At 40.0% G+C, this 15,741-nt stretch overlaps 2 protein-coding genes across 4 annotated transcripts in view; one reads left to right on the top strand and one right to left on the bottom strand.

The window, feature by feature from the left end:
- The window catches only part of LOC148088708 (uncharacterized), a 38,911-nt gene extending 27,848 nt beyond the window's left edge, over nucleotides 1-11,063 (bottom strand). For both annotated transcript variants that reach the window (XM_087798975.1, XM_087798959.1), the window contains exon 1: nucleotides 10,928-11,063. The gene's annotated coding sequence lies outside the window, so the exon portion shown is untranslated. The remainder of the gene's footprint in view (nucleotides 1-10,927) is intronic.
- Nucleotides 11,064-12,311: 1,248 nt separating this feature from the next.
- On the top strand, nucleotides 12,312-15,478 carry LOC148088711 (transcription factor Sox-10-like). 2 transcript variants are annotated; one of them, XM_087799043.1, is made up of 4 exons: nucleotides 12,312-12,430; nucleotides 12,680-13,294; nucleotides 13,847-14,118; nucleotides 14,415-15,478. In XM_087799043.1, exons 2-4 carry the CDS (start codon nucleotides 12,867-12,869, stop codon nucleotides 15,164-15,166), a joined length of 1,452 nt encoding a protein of 483 aa, XP_087655169.1. In that variant the 5' UTR covers nucleotides 12,312-12,430; nucleotides 12,680-12,866; the 3' UTR covers nucleotides 15,167-15,478. The 2 variants fall into 2 exon arrangements, with proteins under 2 accessions (XP_087655169.1, XP_087655177.1); XM_087799051.1 differs by having other exon boundaries at nucleotides 12,842-13,294.
- The last annotated feature ends 263 nt before the right edge of the window (nucleotides 15,479-15,741 follow it).

Genomic DNA, 15,741 nt, shown 5'->3' on the forward strand with positions numbered 1-15,741 from the left:
TCACATAGTGAAATAAACCCTAGAGTGAGGCAAACATGTTCCTTCTCTACATATTTATTGTATCACTGTAACAATAAAAATGTTTCTCTATTTTGTACATGTTTCTGATTTGAACAAAACAGAGCAGTGTATATTAGATTGTTAAGTTATACTTTGGACATAGTGTGCTTCATACTGACTTCTTTTTCCAGGAATGTATCAGTTTTCGCAAACAATTTTAATGTTAGCTTGTGTTAATATAATATTCACTTTGTATACAAATTACACTAGCAAAATTCTTGTTAAATATTACTTATTTGATAACACTATTGACGATAACTATTTGATTTTAGCTTCACTGCATGACAAGCGCCCTCATGTGGCCATATCGTGTATACCGTTTTAAATATTGGTTTCCAAGAGATGAGACACTTATTTCTTCTGACAAATAGAAGCTGTTTAGAAGATCATGTTGTTTCCTAACGATAAAATAAACTTTATGGTTAATTAAATTATTTGTATCCAAGAAACATTCAAAACGTTTAAATACCCATTTGTAATATTTTATTTTCTGCTGCAGAAAATAAAAGGGATGTAATTACTATTGTTAAAATACAATAATTAAGAAGCACTGTTTCTTTTCACTATAGATTCATTATATGTTTGTTTTAGATCAACAAACTTACTGCTTGTTATTTGCGTGGCAACAACAGCTCACCTTTCGATCCACCCAAGCAGCTCTGTGTAAAAACATTCTCCTCCCATGGAGGCAGCAGTCAGTAAAATGTTGTCATGTTTATTATACTGAATTGAATTTGTTGTCTGGATACTTGTCTTCCTCTTGCTTTTCTGACACCTGTCTTCTTCCTGTAATCCTGACATGTGTCTTGCTCTGGTACCTGACTTTTATTGTCCTGATTCCTGTCTTTATATTATTGTTATAGATGCTTTTGTCCTATTGTCCTGATACCTGTCTTCCTCCTGTTGTCCTGATACCTGTCTTCCTCCTGTTGTCCTGATACCTGTCTTCATCTCTTATGCTAATACCTGTCTTTCTCCCTTGTCCTGATACCTGTCCTCCTCTCTTGTCCTGTAAACCTGTCCGCCTTTCTGGTCCTGAAACCCATCGTTCTTCGTTGTCCTGTACCCGTATTTTAATGGCCTGATAACTGTTTTCTTATTTTGTCCTCATACCTGTCCCCCCCTACTTTCTTGATACCTTTTGTCCTCTCTTTTCCAGATACCTGTGTTTTTCTCATTTGTCCTGACAACCTTCTTCCTCTCTTTTCCTCAAACCGGTTTTCCTCTCTTGTGCTGACAACTGTTTTCCTTTTTTTGTCCTGATATCTGTCTTACTCCTATTGTCCTGTTACTTTTCATCCTTTCTTTCCTAGATACCTGTCTTTTTCGCTGTTCCTAAAACTTGTCTTCCTCCTATTGTCCTGATACCCTTCTTCCTCCTATTGTCTGGATACCTGTCTTACTTTCTCTTCCTGATACCCTTCTTCCCCCTATTGTCCTTATACCTGTCTTGCTTTCTCTTCCTGATACCCTTCTTCCCCCTATTGTCCTTATACCTGTCTTACTTTCTCTTCCTGATACCCTTCTTCCTCCTATTGTCTGGATACCTGTCTTACTTTCTCTTCCTGATACCCTTCTTCCCCCTATTGTCCTTATACCTGTCTTAATTTCTCTTCCTGATACCCTTTTTCCCCCTATTGTCCTGATACCTGTCTTACTTTCTCTTCCTGATACCCTTCTTCCTCCTATTGTCCTGATACCTGTCTTACTTCTCTTCCTGATACCCTTCTTCCTCCGAATGTCCTGATACCTGTCTTACTTTCTCTTCCTGATACCCTTCTTCCTCCGAATGTCCTGATACCGGTCTTCCTTTCTCTTCCTGATACCCTTCTTCCTCCGAATGTCCTGATACCTGTCTTACTTTCTCTTCCTGATACCATTCTTCCTCCGAATGTCCTGATATCTGTCTTGCTTTCTCTTCCTGATACCCTTCTTCCGCCGAATGTCCTGATACCTGTCTTACTTTCTATTCCTGATACCCTTCTTCCTCCGAATGTCCTGATATCTGTCTTACTTTCTCTTCCTGATTCCTTTCTTCCTCCGAATGTCCTGATACCTGTCTTACTTTCTCTTCCTGATACCCTTCTTCCGCCGAATGTCCTGATATCTGTCTTACTTTATCTTCCTGATACCCTTCTTCCTCCTATTGTCCTGATACCTGTCTTACTTTCTCTTCCTGATACCCTTCTTCCTCCTATTGTCTGGATACCTGTCTTACTTTCTCTTCCTGATTCCCTTCTTCCTCTGAATGTCCTGATACCTGTCTTACTTTCTCTTCCTGATACCCTTTTTCCTCCGAATGTCCTGATACCTGTCTTACTTTCTCTTCCTGACACCATTCTTCCTCCGAATGTCCTGATATCTGTCTTGCTTTCTCTTCCTGATACCCTTCTTCCGCCGAATGTCCAGATACCTGTCTTACTTTCTATTCCTGATACCCTTCTTCCTCCGAATGTCCTGATATCTGTCTTACTTTCTCTTCCTGATTCCCTTCTTCCTCCGAATGTCCTGATACCTGTCTTACTTTCTCTTCCTGATACCCTTCTTCCTCCGAATGTCCTGATATCTGTCTTACTTTCTCTTCCTGATACCCTTCTTCCGCCGAATGTCCTGATACCTGTCTTACTTTCTATTCCTGATACACTTCTTCCTCCGAATGTCCTGATATCTGTCTTACTTTATCTTCCTGATTCCCTTCTTCTTCCTATTGTCTGGATACCTGTCTTACTTTCTCTTCCTGATACCCTTCTTCCTCCGAATGTCTTGATACCTGTCTTCTTTCTGGTCCTGTTCCTCTCTGTACCAGAGTGGAAGTGAACTTATTAGACTCATGTCACCTGGCTGCTTCTCCCGGTGGTGGAGGTAAAACGAGTCACTAATAAAAAGTGAGACAGGTTGAGGACAGACCTTGTCTTCATAGCGTCATCAATGAGGCTTTGATGTGGTTCATTGTTGTCTCCAGCGTGCAGGCTGTTGTTCTCTGATGCTGCCTGTCATCAACATGTGTGAGCAGGAACAGCTGGGTGACCTCGGTGACCTCTGCAGGACTACTAATGGCTGACTGGACTGAGTGTTCCCGACTCATGTGTGCAGCAGGGTGAGTGTGTGTGCTTTCATGTGTGTGTATCTTGTGCCCTCTCTGGCCTCACTGGCTGTCTGTCCCCTCGGGCAGTCCGACCAGAGCTGGTGACAGTGGCGTTCTCAGCGGGGGACAGTATTCAGTGGCCGGGATCTTTGATTCCATAATGAGCCGTTGTGTGTTGTTGTGTGCGAGGCGGCTGGCAGGAGGAAACAGAGAAGTATTGTGTCCAAACCAACAGAGCTCTGCTGGGCTGGATGCAACTCGGGGCAACCATTACTGACCGTCAGGCTCTTCTTCACTTAACTCTTCAATGTCGTCCACTTTTACATCAGCAGCACTACCTCGACCCAAGAACCATTCCTGTCAGAACTCATGCGCCACACAAGACACTCGTAGTTCCCTGCTCCTCCGCTAGATGACGCCTGAATATTGTAGTGATTATTATTATTTGTAACACGTTGACAGAAAAATGATTATCTATGTAAAAAAGGAAATGAAACAAAGAAAAATCAAAATGTCTAAAAACTCAGGATAATGTTCTGAAAACTATAACTAGAAAATTGTATTATGGACAAAAACAAAGACCACTAATATAATATATTTTTTAAAACTGATTAAGTCATTTACACGCAAATAAATTTAGAACTTAACACATCTTCAAATAACTCATTAGCAACTTATGTAGATGTTTTTTAAAAGTCAGCACTCCTTTACTTTAGAGTTTTATTTAGTCATAATCTGCCTTCTCTGACAACTAAATATCCGCAAAATATTTGATATCAACCTAAACTATTTGAAAGGAATACATAGATATCTATAATGAATATTGTATTATCAAACAGGTAATCTCACACTATTCAGATGAACATGTGTTTAGAAACCTATAACATTGTACGGGTTAAGAGGTAAACACTAAAGAGAGCTGTCATAAAAGATATTTTCATCCTCCACAAGTCTTCTTTCATCCCTCCCTTCTCCCTGAATACAACAGACTATTATGCGCCTCACCCTTAGGCTGTCTCTCTCTTCCCTTCAAATAACCTATTGAAGTGACGTAAAGTTCTACCAAATGATTCGTTGATTCGTGGAATAAGCACCTGAGACAGAAGATTTAGGATTTAACTATTTATGAATAATATAGAACATCTAACGAGATATTTTAGCGTATTTCATAATACAAACAGTTCCTTTACAAAAACACAACCAACACTGTTATTCATTTAATGATTTAATGAAAACCATTGATTATTTAAAAGTTGATAACACAACACAGCTCAATCATATGAGAAATATTTGAAACATATTTTAAAAGTTCCATTTTGTCTTTCAGATGGAATTTAAAGGTCGACTGTTCATCAACATTCATGCATGACTAAACAGCGTGCTGTGGGTACGACCGCAGGTCAAAATCGCCATGGATGAGATTCTTGAATGCCACCATTGTTAAGCTCATCATCAGCATCACACTCGGAATCACCCTGCGTCTTCTGGACAGCAACAACCATGATGTGTTTCTGTGAAGACGTTTTGTCAATTCTCCTTTTGTCTCAGTGGTTTTTGCCTCAAGTCAAAATGAATTAATTGAGTTCTAGTGGTAAGCAGTCATTGTAAAACAACAACAAAATATGACGTTACAGTTTATTATTAAAAATGTTCTGTTATTTGAGGTTGTAGTCATTACATAAAATATATTTTCTATTTTTAGAAATGTTTTTTTTATGAAATGTTGCTTACAGTAGCTGTTTTAGAGGAAACAGATGAAGGTGCGTTCACTTGCCCCAGGGAAACTTATTCACGCTAAATTAAAAAAGGTGTATAATCTTGTTTTAGTTTTTTAAGTTTCTGTTTTTAGTATTCTAGGCGCACGGTGGCGCAGAGTTAGCGCAGCAAAGAGGTCGCAGGTTTACTTCAAGGTCCGGTGGGAGGCAACTTGCGGCCTTTCTGTTTGGAGTTTGAATGTTCTCCCCGTGTTGCCCGGGTTTATTTCGGGCACTCCGGCTTCCTCCCACAGTCCAATAAGATTAAGAGATTGGCTAGAAAATTGGAGAAACTGTCCGTAGGTAAGACTTGTACCTGTTCCCCCGCCTTTCGCCCGAAGAGGCGGGGATAAGATCCAGCAAATAAGCGACAGAAAATGGATGACTATTTATAAATTAACGAAAAAATTAACAATTTAAATTGAAAATAATAATAATAATAATAATGCTCTTTCCAAACATATGTTTTGGTTAAATATTGTTCATTTGCTGCAGTTTATGTTGCTTTGTGGAACTTGGGGTCTCTTCTAAATTGTCAAAAGTGATTGTGTCAAATGCTTTGTTTCTTTTACTTGGCATTCGATTTTGAACAAACTGAGAATGTTGTTGTCACTTATTCTGTTAAATATACATATCAGTAAGAAGAAATAAATCAGGGCAGATCCGAGCAGATCTGATTATCTAAGCTGTCATGCTGAATAACAGGTCGGTATTGACAGTTGAAACACACAAGTGGAAAAACAACGAACAACTCATCCCATAAACAACATATTTTTATTTCATTTAAATAATTCAATAACAATGTCAAACATTCGTTTTTTTTAATTACAAAGTGTTACATGAAGTATTAACATTGGTATGTATTAAGAGTTTTTGAGAAACAATTAACCATTTAGGATTGATGAAGGTTCCTTTGAGTGAAGAGGAAAAATTAAATAACAACTAATCACAGCAGTCAAATATCTGCTTTATCAATAAATGATAAGAACGCTCCAGTGCCGCTCCAGTGCTGCTCTGTTTAGGATGAAGTTGTAGAAACTAGTTGCGGACACAGCAAACCAGAGGACAAAAGTCCATTCATGATGCCCTGCAATGTGATGATGATTCCCCCCCGAAACCCCCAGCAGGCAGTCTGCACCAGCCTCCGCAGCTGCAGAGGAATGTGGTCCAACAAGTTACCCTCCTCATCCCCACCATCACTGCCACCACCTCACCAGCACTGCCACCATCTCACCCTAAAAGCCTGTGCCCCCCCCCCCCCACCACCAAAAAAAAGAGTCAAGAAACTGAGAGGAGGGTCGATGAGGGGGGTTGTGAGGGGCTGCGGATGGAGCACAAAGAGAGGATTCATGGCTGCTCATATACACGGTAGAAAAAGAGGCAGAGCCATTTTAGTGCTGCAGCTGCGTTCTTTCACTGACCGAAACTAAAGTGACAAAGGTCATAGAGCATCCTATCTATCTATCTATCTATCTATCTATCTATCTATCTATCTATCTATCTATCCATCTATCCATCTATCCATCTATCCATCTATCCATCCATCCATCCATCCATCCATCCATCCATCCATCCATCCATCCATCCATCCATCCATCCATCCATCCATCCATCCATCCATCCATCCATCCATCCATCCATCCATCCATCCATCCATCCATCCATCCATCCATCCATCCATCCATCCATCCATCCATCCATCCATCCATCCATCCATCTTCCTGACATCACACTTGTTTCACTCATTCACCTTATCATACTTTAACACTTCTTAACATTAAATGTGAGTGCACTCTGAACACACTAACATTTCCACATTACGTCATACACTATTTATGACAGAGAGTGGAGTTTCTAACCTGAGCTTAACCTCTAGCATTACTTCATGGGAAACACATTCACACAGCCGGTTGTTAGGAAAAGAAGAGTTTCACTTCAGCCATCCTTCTTCTATCCGCGGCTGTTTCAACCTTGCCTATGCATTTTCCATCATAGCATTACTTTTGAGTCAGACACTTCTGACACCAATTGATACAAAGAGTTGTAAGTCTCTTTTTTTTTTTTAACTCTTCAGGAAGGGTACGATTGAGTCTCCCCTTATGAACCGCCGTCCATCTCTGGACCATCAAACAGTATGTTTCTCCAAGGTAGCATCCCACCAATAACTCACATCACATAACACACAGATGATTAGGAACTTGTTATTCATATTATTCTCCTCATATGTCAATGAAAGGTTAAAACAACTATTTCCATTCGGATGCAAAAAATGGAGTAAATAAAACTGCATGTGTCATCATATCAAATAGATCAATTATTTGGGTCAGGGATAATGACAGAAGTGAGCGGACACAGAGCCTACTGTTGTTCATATGATGTACAGTACAGCCTGAAATGCAATGTTTTCCGGTCACATGAGCCTCAGTCTCATTTACTGTCAGCATGCAGCGCTGGAATTCCCCCCAAAACATTTTCACACACTTGGAAAATATCCCAGGGCACCTTAATTATATATGCACAACATGGTGGTAAGTTATAAAGATTGCGGTTATACAAAACCCTAACTAACTTCTTCTGGTCAAGAAAGTGACAGATGTCATTCCACATTCTCTGTGTCTTTTTTTATCCTTTGGAACAAATGAACTCTGGCCTTGACATGCCAGGCACTTTCCACTTATTTTACATCCGCCTGACAGAGAATGTGACCCGGTTGCTTCATATTCGACCACTCCGTGTTTTATTTTTGTTCATCCCTTTTTCCCAATATCATCCAGTTCTGTCTTCTCTCTAATCCAGATTGTTCAGGAATTCCCTTCCGGAGTTTTTTATTAGTGCGTCAGGACCAAACTGATTCGTTTGCCCAAGAATCACGATTGTTTCTCTTCTGGCCTTCTTCATATTTGGATATGTGGAGCAATTGTTGTGTGTTGTTTACAATTGATCTTCAATGTATCCATTATATCAATTCCTAAAACTAGCCGATAATCTTCACGCTGATATATTTTTTAATGTTTGATTGATAACCAGCCTGACTGTTGCTACATGTGAGTTATTATCTCAGTTAGTTTGAATTAGCTGTTGTCAAGCGGCCAATCAAGAACCCACATTGAAAAGTTTTTTCAGTATCTAGCACTAAGTGGACAATCGTTTTCAGTAATTTGTCAAAAAAGCTCTTTTGTTGAACCTGCTGGTCGAAACATTTTCTTTTCTTTTTCGCAGCGGTTTAATTTAGAGCTTGACAAACAATTAGTTGACAGCATGGATGATTGGCTGAGGTCTATTTTTCTCTGTAGTTTTTAAAATAATGTTTTGAAATGTCATAAATGTTCAGGCTTGTTGTTGCCTTGTACCACAAGTTCATTTGATTAGTAAACAAGATAAAAGCTCTTGTTTAGTCTGTTTATGTTTATCTTCTTAGTAACTTGAAAAAGACTGTCTTCAAATGTCCCAAATAGAGAATAGTCTGAGGTGAAGCAGTGAGTACTTCCCTTCTAATTCACGACTGTTTGTTTTGGTTGTTTTTTTGTAAATAAAGAACGTCTGTTGATGATAACCTGAATTGACTGATATGGTTCAGCTTACATTTGTTTTTTTTTGCTGTTCAGACGTCTGATGTTGATAAAAATATATTTTCAAATTCTGAATTTCTATCTAAAAGTCTATAAATGGACAAGACTCAGACGCTGGTCACATGTTGCTGCCCATGACTAAATGTACACCTGAAGAGCCTTCTTGACCTCCTAGATCATGAGACTTGGTCCACCCATGCTCCCCCCCAGGACCAGCAGGAAGTATGATTCTTGTGACACAGTGGTCTGCAGCCATGGAGAGGCTCATTACAGCAGTCACATGGGCAGTTAGAGAGTCAGACTGATGAGACCATGTGAGCTTTATTTTCCCAGTTACAGTCGCCCACAGGCCCATCATGACATGCAGCACATGAAGAGTGCATTAAAGTTGCATTTCATTCAGCCCCAGATTAAGCTGCCCTTTACTGTGACCTGCTGTTAAAAACAAGATATTTCATACTCAATGGGGCACAGGGAGTCAAGTTTTGTATTGCGCATAAAGTCCATAAAAAATAATGGTAATAATAAAAGTATAAATAACTCTGTAGTTCTGATGCGTTTGGTGAATGTGTGAGGTGTCATGCTACACCAAACTAAGAAAACCGTGGTTGAGATCGACATGAAACATGTGTCCACTTTGTCCTCTGTCAAATAATCACGATTCTTTTTGCACATTAAGGGAATTCCAGCAATACGATTTTCAGAGTACTTATTTACTTGTATTTATATTTACTACCTATTTACATTATTATTATTTACATCATTAAAATAAGACGCAAATAAGAGTTTTTCTTCTATTATGTTTTATATATATATATTAAATAGTGTGTATATATATATATATATATATATATATATATATATATATATATATATATATATATATATATATATATATATATATATATATATATATATATATATATGTTTATATATGTTTGGCCTTCAATAATTATTTTCCCTCCGAAATATAATAAATATGTAATAAACTGTTTTCTTAAATAGCGGGCGAACCACTGTATTTAACGAACCGCAAACTATCGTTACCCAAATTCACATTAACAAAGTTCAGCCTAAGAAAGTCTTGTTTGTTATCTATTATGCAGAACAAATTCAATTTAATAAGGTAAGACTCCAGTAGGACCCCTGAGGAGAAAAACATGTTTTTGTAAATTGTGAAATAATCGCGGAGAAAATTTGTTGCTTCAATTTTTGCGAAATCATCATTGTTAGAAATATATTTCGGTCATACGGATAAATGTTTTTCGTGCGAATGTAATACTTTGCCGGGAAAAAAACTAACTTTGACCAGCTTCAAAGTGAAATGATTTTAGGGACGTTTACCCAGAAGTATTTTATATTTAAAAAAAAACTTCTTGCCCATTCGGTAATATTTTTTTTAAATAAATACATTTTTAGTTTTACCTTTGTGACATAAGAATTGTGTATAGTTATGTGATAATAAATATAAAAGGCTTGCCTAGGTTTTTCGTCTATACACACTATTTAATATTTTACTTTTTTATTACAGTTATATTATAAACGGCAGATTTGAACATTCCTATATTTTTACCGTCCATTTAATATTTATTAAATCTTACTAGGGGGTTTCTACTAATGTAGCTAAATTAACTAAATAGAATTTCATTGGATTAAAGGGTGAAATATTAAACACTACACTTTATTAAAGTATTAATATTAATAATTATGATAAGTCCTGTTTTTCATCTAATATTTAATAAACTAATGGCTGAAGCCCCCAAATCTTTATGTGTATGTTCTCTACATAAACGTTTTTTCTTTATTTTTATTTGACAGAGACAAGAGTGCAGCGCGGTTTTATACTATATTTAAATCAAATTTTAGACGATAATAATTTTTTTTAAAGACTTAAATAATGTTAGAACATAGCGTCAATGTTGCTGCTTTGAAACTGAATTGTTTAAGGGGGGCATATTTAATTCCATATCAAATAAATAATACATCAAATAAATGTAATGTTTGTCCACATAGTTCACAGCAAATATAAACACAAACTGTCGGGTATTATTAAACGATAATTATGCCGTAGTTTTATTCGACAATATGCACAAAACGCATTCAGAAAATCGGAAAGAAAAATACTGTAATTTGTGTTGAAGTCAATCTGTCTCTAACGGATCTTAAGGTCTTCCTCACTTTATGTCTACATCAAATTACAGTTCACTCTCTGCTCTGTCGATATATTTGGCACGAGTGTAAAAGCACAACCGGTCGTTGGAGGGTAAACATGGTCCATTACTGAGCAGCTGAATAACGGATCGGCCTCTGCGAACCTGCCGCGCGTCTCCAGTCTCCCCTGAGGGCTCACTTGCTTCTCTCGCCGGTAAACCACAGCTTCCGTCTGCGATAGCGCACGAATTTAAGCCGTTTTCCTACACACTTCCATAAACATATACACACATACACACAACACTCACTTATTGGAGGCCCCAGACGAATCCAAGAGCTGTGGAGAAGGTCGACTGTACGCCCCTCAACCCAGACGCCCCCCATATACCTCCACCAAATCCACATGGAATATTTTTATAAGTGTCGCAGCAGCAAAGATCCAAGTGTCCTGTCTGAGTGTGTTCAGTGTGTGTGAGACCAGTGTCTACGCTCGGACATAAGGGCAAAAAGACGCACACATCGCTCTCTGTTATCATTTTTTCCATGTTTGCAGCACAAAACTGCTTTTTGTTCCCCATTTTTTCATTTACGAGGCTTAATGGATAGAGACAGGGCGTTTGATCACATGGTTACAATTCACCTGAGATGCAGACAAAGAGACTAAAGAGAGAAGAGAGACACAGGCCTTATTGTGCGTGTGTTTGAGCGTGTGTGTGTGTATGTGTCAACGAGCGTGCGTGTCGTCTTCCACCCTTAAAGCATTCAAATATATTTTATCGCTTGGTAAAAAGTTCTCATTTCATTGAGAAAAAAACAACTCAAATTTTGGACTTAAAAAAATATATTTCACAGGTAAATTAGATTATTTGTCACAACGTGATATATTAAACCATTCACTTATCATTATCACGCACCAGAGGAATATATATATTCATGAAGGTGAAGATGTGTTTTTACCAGAGCAGGCTCACACTATTATTTTTCTATTTTTTCCATTATTTTCGCGGCTTATACATTTCTCTTGCGATCATGTATTTTTCACCCCTTTCTTTATAATTTTTTGTGTTTCTAACCACAATTTATAATATACGCGTAATATAAAGACGTGTTAACTGAAATGTGAAAAGAGTTTTTCACTTTTATTGCCGTCTAGAATCCGACGGGAAATCCATTAAAATCAGTTAAAAAGTAAATGAGGTATAATGAAAACCCTTACAGAGTAACAAGCTGATAAACCGATGTGATGTTGAAAAATAGAAACTTCCAGTTTATTCTTGCGTTAATTAATAATACAATCAAATCTGAAAAAAGCCGATAAATTAAATGGGCAAAAAGAGGTAAAAGTTTGATTTGTGAATAATTTTCGGTGGCCAAATACTCATTAACTCTCTCCGCGATTGTTTATTTGTTTGATAAAGCATGTCAACACGCCAAACAAAGGTGGCCTTCTCATGCCTCTAAATGGCGGCTCTGTGGAGTCATGGAAACGTCTCTCTTGTCAAATCTCACCTCTTCTCTGTTAGAACTGTAGCCGTGATGGACGCGCGAACTGTACAAGCTAGAGCGGGCCAATCAGAGGGCGACGCGGTCAGCGGCGAGCCAATCAGGACGCAGAGCGACGCGTGACGGGCGGGGCTACAGCTGTGTTGGAATGTCTCTTTGGGAATGTTTTCCACTTTTAATCATTTTTTTCTGCCCCAGTCCTCCTCACAAGGCTTCCTTTAAGACCTGCTGCTGCCACACAGAGCAGCCATTCATCGACAAAACTCGGACACACACACTTCATGTCCAACCGCTGCACCTTCAACTTGGTAAGTTACACAAGTTTATATATCGCTTCATTTTAAGTTTCTGCATTATTCACGTTTAGAATAAGTGAGTGTTGAGTTGAAGTTCGCCGTTTATTTCTATTAAAACAGATTTGTTTTCGCGTGTATTACGTTCAGAAAATGCATTTAATTGAATGATCGTCACGGTAAACAAACAAAGTCAATTTACTTAAATAAATAGGAACAAAAAGTATACTTGTATGTATAGTAAATTGCTTGTTTCCTTCTAAGGTGGAGCACATTTCTCAATAAACGGATTTGAAGTCAGCCCGGAGGATTTGGACTTTTGACGTCATGGCCGTGTTGGGAAACAACCAGCTGTGACCCGAGCTCTCACTTCAAATAACAATAACCAATTGTCTGTTTTATTTTTACACTTTTGATATTTTCAAGCTTTTTGGTTGAAAACGAGATCAGCATGTCCGGTGAAGAGCACAGCCTGTCGGAGGCCGAGCTGAGCCCCGGCGGCTCGGACGATGCTCGCTCACTGTCACCCGTCCACCCTGGAGCGTCCTCCCGGCAGAACTCCCCTCTGGACCCGCCGCAGCAGCTCACCACGCTCTGCGTGGCCGACCCGGACGACGCCTCCATACCCAAATCTGAGGAAGAGGACGATCGCTTTCCCATCGGGATCCGGGAGGCTGTCAGTCAGGTGCTGGACGGCTACGACTGGACTCTGGTGCCGATGCCGGTGCGAGCCAACAACGGGAACAAGTCGAAGCCGCACGTCAAACGGCCCATGAACGCCTTCATGGTCTGGGCTCAGGCAGCCCGGAGGAAGTTGGCTGACCAGTACCCTCACCTGCACAACGCCGAGCTCAGCAAGACCCTCGGGAAACTGTGGAGGTTTGTGTCAACACTGGGGCCACACATCCCTCTCTAAATTTTTTAAACATTATCTTATTATAATCTTATTTTCATGCAACAATAAAAGTTGTGACTGACATCACATTATGTCATTAAAAATAGAACACGATTAAATGTATCTTATAATAGAAACACTGACGACCATAAGTAATCTCTATGCGAAGGAAAAATAAAATAAAGCCACTTGTGTCATTTGTAGCGGACCGTTATTTACATTTTTTATGCTTCATTAATTATTATATTAGTAGATGGGATGAAATTTTAATTTAGCATACCGATATGCACAAAAGATACATAACATAAAAACTGACATTGCTTTTTAAATGATGACCTACTGAAGTGAGTTGTTAAGTGTATGAGTGATTGAATATCTCAGTATATATGCTATTAACTGCATGTGGCCCTTGATCAGAAAGTGCACGCCAGCAAACTTTGACCAATTTCTCCTAATGACATGTTAATTATGTCATAGATTTCATGAGGGAAATGGAGCTTTCAAGCAATAAATCACTCGCTGTTCTCCCCCTCCAGGCTGCTGAATGAGAACGACAAGAAGCCATTCATCGAGGAGGCGGAGAGGCTGAGAAAACAGCACAAGAAGGACTACCCTGAGTACAAGTACCAGCCCCGGAGACGCAAGAACGGCAAACTAGCTCCTGCCAATGAATCTGACAGTCAGGGGGAGGGAGAGGCCAGCCACTCCCAGTCTCACTACAAGACCCTGCACCTGGAGCACAATGGAGGGCCTGGGTCTCCACTGGGTGATATGCACCATCACCACCATCACCACCACCATCCTGCTGGTGAGTCAATGTGACGTACTGCTGCTCATACATTCCTACACGGTTACATATACAAGCCCATTCCAAAGATAAGTTGTTGTAGGAGTTTTTTCGGATTTTCGGACTCTTTCTTTGTTGTCATGTTTTTTCCTGGCTTTTACAAATAACTACATTCAAATGAGAAACATCACAAATAAACTAGGTTTTCTGAACTCAAACATACTTTTCAAACATTGAAGTCATCCCACATATTTTGGGTTTGCAGGATAAAAAAAAGAATAGACCACTGAAGTTTACGTGTTAAATATCTTTTTCAGGCCATAGCCCTCCAACTCCTCCCACAACCCCAAAGACAGAGCTTCAGTCTACAAAGCTCTCAGATGGAAAACGGGACGGGGCAGCAGGGGGATCTGCAGGGTCCAGGGGAGCTCTCGGTTTGGTGGGTGAAGGCACATCCGGCGGGCCGAGCTCTAAACCCCACATTGACTTTGGCGCCATGGACATTGGAGAGATAAGTCACGAGGTCATGTCCAACATCGAGCCGTTTGATGTCAATGAGTTTGACCAGTACCTGCCTCCGAACGGGCATCCTCAGGGGGCGACCTCCGCTGGATCCTCGGCTTCCTACGCCTACGCCCTGGCTGCCGCCAGCGGTCACTCCGCTTGGCTCTCCAAACAGCAGCAGCAGCCGCAGGCTTTGCCGTCTTCCTCTGACCCATCCAAGGCCCAGATAAAGAGTGAATCTGCTTCCAGTAGCCACTATGCCGAGGCCTCATCATCGCCCTCTTCAGGCACCCACGTCACCTACACCCCACTTAGTCTGCCCCACTATGGCTCAGCATTTCCCTCGCTGGCCAGCAGAGCTCAGTTTGAGTACAGCGATCACCAGGCCACTGGGGCGTACTACGCCCACTCCAGCCAGACCCCAGGTCTCTACTCAGCCTTCTCTTACATGGGCCCAACACAGAGGCCTCTTTACACAACCATTGGAGACCCCTCAAGCGTGGCCCCCTCCCACAGCCCCACACACTGGGAGCAGCCTGTTTACACAACACTCACAAGACCTTGAGGGACAGCAGCTCAGCTGATGGGAAATATGGGACGAGTGTGAATGGATGAATGCATGAGTAGTACATGTTTGAATATGAGTGTGCATGTGCCATATTGATGTAATATTTCTACTTTTATAGCCATTTGAATAGCCTGACATCTCAGACGCCACAATGTCCCACAGAGCAGTGTGAATCGCCTGTCAATCAAACCAGCATTAATAAAGCCTAACAAATTGTGCCATCTCCAAGGAGCAGAAAAGATGTGGCCATGAAATGGTGCCGTCTTAGTAGGAGTTTATTAACCAGACTAAAGAATACCTTTTTCTAAACCCTATATATCAGTAGTGTGTCTGTTGTTATCGTGTTAGACTTTAACTTTATTGTGGCTTATTTAATATCACACCACTGCACCGTTTCTTTTTGTAAATAACAGTCTTTTGTGCTTTCCGCTGACTTGTTGAACTGAACAGTTAAGTAATAATTGGGAAACATAGGGAAAAAAGAGGGAACAAGAGCTTGTAACGTCATCACAGACATTTACCTCATTTGTGTGCCAATATCTTCAGGCCAAACACACCTCACATCACACACA

The sequence above is a fragment of the Callionymus lyra genome, chromosome 1 (genome assembly GCF_982586985.1).
Source record: "Callionymus lyra chromosome 1, fCalLyr1.hap1.1, whole genome shotgun sequence".
In the NCBI taxonomy this organism is placed as follows: domain Eukaryota; kingdom Metazoa; phylum Chordata; class Actinopteri; order Syngnathiformes; family Callionymidae; genus Callionymus; species Callionymus lyra.

What these genes read in the sequence shown, in the direction of transcription:
- LOC148088711 (XM_087799043.1), top strand. Translation starts at nt 12,867, where the DNA reads ATGTCCGGTGAAGAGCACAGCCTGTCGGAGGCCGAGCTGAGCCCCGGC. An exon ending in ACCCTCGGGAAACTGTGGAG is followed by an intron (nt 13,295 to 13,846) that starts GTTTGTGTCAAC and finishes CTCCCCCTCCAG; the next exon opens with GCTGCTGAATGAGAACGACA. An exon ending in TCACCACCACCATCCTGCTG is followed by an intron (nt 14,119 to 14,414) that starts GTGAGTCAATGT and finishes TATCTTTTTCAG; the next exon opens with GCCATAGCCCTCCAACTCCT.